Source organism: Acanthisitta chloris, unplaced genomic scaffold (genome assembly GCF_000695815.1).
Source record: "Acanthisitta chloris isolate BGI_N310 unplaced genomic scaffold, ASM69581v1 scaffold32683, whole genome shotgun sequence".
Lineage (NCBI taxonomy): Eukaryota > Metazoa > Chordata > Aves > Passeriformes > Acanthisittidae > Acanthisitta > Acanthisitta chloris.
In genome coordinates, this window is record NW_008665959.1 from 4123 (window position 1) to 9445 (window position 5323).

The following is a 5323-nucleotide window of genomic DNA, read 5'->3' on the forward strand; positions in this document are numbered from 1 at the left end:
ATTGTATTCCAAAAGGAGAGATCAACTGCTGGAGCATATGATGAAAAACAACTGAGTGCAGAGCACATCCATGGCAGAGAGCTTTCATCTCCACTCTGCTTTTTGCAGCAAGGCTCAGGTGTGATATCACTGCCTTGCTGAGGAGTGGCACGCACTGATTTAAATAGCTGCAAAAAATCTCCTCACTCTACTATGTATTAAAATTGAATGGAAGTGAAGGACATGGCATTGCTAACAGGAAATTAAAATCTTTATGGAAAGGAGTACCTTCCTCACCTGTTTCACTATGTTCTGAGCAATATAGGCAACACTAAAGTAAAGAAGAGCAATTAAATAAAAGGTATCAGCATAGCAGTTTTTTTTAGAATACACAACTGAGGTGGCTGGAGTATTTTGCATTTTGTTTTGGATTGAAGAGGAGCCCAAGGGCCTTCCTAGAGCTGTGCTTTTATGCTTCTGTGGTAAAACCTTGAAGAAAACCACACAAGGCATGGAGGGAAGTAAAAATATTAAGTGTGGTTGATATTTTGATTATACAATAATGAACTTTAGCAAGACCTCAAACTGAGAAGTATTAACCTGCCCTCACAAGCTCAGTAAACAGCTGATGTTTTATAGCTGACAGAACAGAAACATTAGTCCAGATACCTTCTGTACTAAGGCAACAGTCAACACTACCCGTTACTTGTCAGAACAATCAGCACACCCTTCAAATGTACTGTTTTATACTATAAAGACCAAGGGCTGAGACTGAAATCTGGGAGTTTCTGGTTCCCTCTCCCATGTATAATACAACTGAACTGTTTTCTTTGGTCATCACACAGTTCTTGATGGTTTTAAAACATGTTGGTCAGTGGAAATTTGGTTAAAAAATTGAAATACATAAGCTTTAGAAGGGACTTGGAATATTGGTCTTGTTGCAGCTGGGTTTTGATAATATTCTACATAAATAAGTGATGCTTAATTTTTGCTTCGTTTTCCTAATTTCGAATAATTTACCATTTTTGCTGCATAAAAAAATGTGTAATTCCTTTTTGCATTCTGCCCCTTTGTTTTTCTTTTTAATGAAGAAGTGGGGGGAAAAAGACAGAAAGAAAATGGGGAAAGCTTTGATTAACTGTTTTCCCATATGTGCATGTGCACTTGGTGTGGTTTAGTTCAGAGTCTGGGACAGTAAAACCCTTGTGAATGTGATAAAGACTTTTCCAGAAGAGAGTCCAAGTTCATTGGTTTCATATCTAGGGAAAAGTATAAATTTTTGGTTTTGTTAAATATATAGAAATTCTTTGGGAACTAGTGGGTGGTCAGCATTTGAAGTTCCAAAAAACCCACAAGAAAAAAATAAACTGTGTATCTTTGTTGGCAAAAAAACAAAAACCAGTGCAGTTTGCCTTCCTACATTTCTTTTAAAGTAAGACAGCACTGGGGTAGTGGCCCTGTAAATTTAAAATAAAAGAAAGAAAAGATAAAAAGGGGTTTCCATGAAAAAAAAATCCTTGAGCCTCAAGGCTTTTTCTTATCTTGTGTGTATATTTTGTAGTTTTCTAAGTCACGAGGACTGTCATCATCCTTTTATTTCATTAGCTGCATCCCATTCATCTGTCCTTTTCCGAACTGTCAAGAGAGGTTGTTGCAGAGTGATTCAAAGTGCTGTGTTCCCAAAGAATACTCATTAGCTCAGAAGGATTTTTTGTCAAAAAGAATTAGAACAGCCTCTGGTAGAATTAGGCCTACAGCTGTTTTTCAGGATTAGCTATATTTTTTCAGTAAATATATTTTAGTGTGCACAGGCTGAGTGGCCAACAAATCTGATTTATGAACTTCTGTTTCAGATTATTAGGAAAGCTCTAACAGAGGAAAAACAAGTGTCCACAAAGACATCTGCAGCAGATCTTGTGACAGAAACGGATCATTTTGTGGAAAATTTAATTATTTCTGTTCTGAAAGAGAAGTTTCCCTCCCACAGGTGAGTGCCTATAGAAGGAAACTATCAATGACCTTTATTTTTGGTCCTTTAAGTGCTGCGTATCTGACTTAATTCCCCTTCATTTAAAGGGAGTTTTAGAAGTATGTGTATCTTTCTTATATATCAACCTATTGCTGTTGGACACTTTCATAGGACTCCTGTTTTTAGAAAAGTGTGATTTCTCTATACTTAATACTTTATATATTCTCATAGTTATGTTTCTTAATATAAAGTATAAAATTCCCCTGTAGGGACATCAAACCTTTATAAAGGTTTCATATGGGTCTGCATGATTTTTAGAATACTGATCTGTTCCCTATTGTATACGAATATCTCAAGATATCTCTAAAAATCTGTCTGAAATGTTTCATAGCAAAGGTCCCATCCCGCAGACCTTTCTGTCACTTCCTTTTGCCATCATATATGTTTGCCAGACTAGGACAAGTGTCATATTTAACCACATTTACCTTGTGTTCTGTCAGTGAGAATCAGGGTTGTTTATCGTCATCATCATGAGCTGATGCCTACACGTAAACAGGTTATAAATTACTACATGGGGCGTCAACCCAACGTTTTAAAAATAGATCAGATTGTTGACTCCTCTTGAATTATTATGGTCAACTTGAAAATCACAACTCAGTGCGTGCAGAGATTAGAGAGAGGTTTTGTGTTAGCTCACCAGATTTGGTTTGATGCAGAGACTGCAATTGATTTCTATGTTTGACTTCAGTGGGTAAAATTCATCTTCCTGCAGAGCCAGTGCAGGGCCTGTGTATCCCTTAAATACTGCATGACTTCCTTCTAGCTGTGTGCATCTCTGGTGGGGATGAGCCTTGCATTCTAGTGCTGTGCAGAAATCAACAAAGATGAAAATCTGGAGGGCTCAGCTGCTAATCTGATTGTAGGCAATGCTGCTGGGGAAAAGAAAAACCAACACAGCACCATAAGAAGGAGCAGAAAGAATATTTTATACTAAATATGGCTTTCTGAATACGTGCTGTATGTGATCACATATTGAAGCAGTACTGTACAGCATAACGTGTGGGTCTTGGCTGCGATTCTCAAGAGAGTGCCAGGCTTTACAAGCCTATTATTTGTGTAATATTCTTTCTACTATTGCTGGCTGTGCTCTTTTCTCATCTCCACTCTTAGGTTGTTAGGTTTTTTTCCTTGAGCAGTCTGGCAGAGAGCATAAAACATACACATTTCACATAAAATGAGAATCATTAGATGCACTCAGGTTACTCAGAATGGGAACAAAAGTTGTAAGGTCAACATAGACCTTGGAACAGAAAACTCCTGGACTTTATCAACTCAGTAAAGAAAATTTGTCGCTTCATAAGTAAATGAAGGAATTGCCATTTCTTCAAGACAATTATTTTTTGTGATATTGGTTGTTGGTTTTGGTTAGAATTTGTTCAGACAATTAATGCTCTAGATGAAACGGTATATTAAAACTAAATTTAACTAGACTAACTTAAAACACTTGTAACGAGGAGTCTACAGTAGCAGTCAAGGGTTAAATTAAAGTACAATTAAAACATTGAAAGATCATCAACATGCTGTTACAGTTTCCCTGCTGTTCCAGCAGTGAATTTCGGAGTGGCACCATGGTATGAACAGATGTACTCCACGGCTTGGCTAAAATTACTAGACTCATTTTCAGTGGGAGTAGACTGTAATCCAGATTTGAAGAGAGGTCATCAGAGCTAGCAGGCTGGCATAGTAAATTAACTATTCTAGTAAGATGGCTAACCCTCCCACTTCTCTAACTGTTCCTAAAATTTGGTCTCCAGTACTTCACACTGAGTGTTTTGCTTAGTTTGCAGGTTTTTACAGGACATAGAGCCATAGAGCAACACATCTGATGTTGACCTTGAGGGACTCTCCCAGTTACTGAGTAACAACAAGGGCTTTTTTTTGACCTATTAGCTCATATTTCATAAAGTGTGCACCAGATTTGTCCTGCATCCATTTTGAAAAATTTTTTCTTGGGTATCAAGGCTTTATCGGTGGCTGTGCCCTGACTTCATATCAGTGTTTCTGATCATGAGGCTGTGGCATCACATCCCCACAGTAGGGGAAAGGCAAGGGACAGGCTTACGATACTTGAGGGCAAAACATCTTACACAGAAATACTCCAGTCTTTAAAGAGGTTCCCATTTCACCTTTCCTTGACTTGCAAGACAACAGGCACAGGTCAGGCTCTGGCTGGGGGAGCTGGCAGAGGGTTGAAGGAGAGACATATTTTACATGGAAGATGGGCAGTCTAAGGTAGGATGTGAGGTGCTCCATCTGCAAGAAGATGAGCCTCCTCTGCAGCCAGCAGCACAGACAAAAGTGTATAGTTGGGTTTGGGCATTATTTACAGGATTCGTGAAAGCAAAAGTCAAATGATACAGCACCAGCAAAACAAAATAATGGCATACTTAGAGCAGGGAGCCTGCAAAGTGTTGTGTCAAACTGAGAATTCCAAACACTCGTCCAAATCTTTGTTTCTCAGTTGTACACTTGCACTTTGTCCTTCAGCTGTTGTCTATAATGGAAATGAAAGTAGTAACAAACACTTCCTAATTCCCTCTTCATACCAGCTGGGGGTCCATAATGCCATCAAAATAGACTGCTTCTACTGAGATCAAGGCAGAGTAGCATTTGGAAAATTTAAGAAGTCTTTTCCTGTGCTGTCTGCAGAACATTTGAAGCTCATGGTTGCAAGTGTTACCTGGAATCATGTGGTACATGTTAAAGACCCATTCTACACTAATCCTAGGGAAGCAACTATTTCTGCAAAAGTCGTTTTCTCTCTATGGTACCCATTATTTTTTTCTATTTGTGTCTTTGAGAGAAGCTTTTTTTTTGTCTTCAGGCACTTGCAGGAACTCTGAATACCACTACCAGCTGGTCGAATGTGAAACCACCAGCAAGATTCAGCTTTAGCAGTTGGGTTCTACTCCTTCTATTTATATAGGATTTTATGAAAATCTGTGAGAGTAGCACCTGCACAGCACTTACAGAAACAGACCCTGGGCGGTTTACAGGAGAGCAGGGATAAGTAAGGTCAACAGGAAATGTGCCAGAACTGGATGTTCGTTTCCCAGGGAAAAAGGAGAAAAAAAACTACTAAAAGAAACTGGGACAGAACAACAGAAGAGAAGATGATCTCAGATTTCATTTTGTGCCTTGTGCATCCAAACAACCAACAAAAGAAAAATAAGTTGTTGGGATTTTTTTCTGGGTCATGGGAAAAAGAACGTTCAGCTTTGTAAACCTTTTAATTTCCTGAGTCAGACTACTGGAAAAAAATTCAAGTAGGAGTGAGATTGTGGATTTTCTAACTAAGAGTGCATTATTTCCTGC

At 38.5% G+C, this 5323-nt stretch overlaps 1 protein-coding gene across 1 annotated transcript in view; it reads left to right on the forward strand.

Annotated features, from left to right (window-relative positions):
- Positions 1-1832: 1832 nt before the first annotated feature.
- The window catches only part of IMPA2 (inositol(myo)-1(or 4)-monophosphatase 2), a gene marked incomplete at its 5' end in the record, with an annotated part of 12752 nt that continues 9261 nt past the window's right edge, over positions 1833-5323 (forward strand). The window contains one exon of the mRNA XM_009071938.1: positions 1833-1966. Within this exon, the coding sequence (XP_009070186.1) occupies positions 1833-1966 (134 nt within the window). The remainder of the gene's footprint in view (positions 1967-5323) is intronic.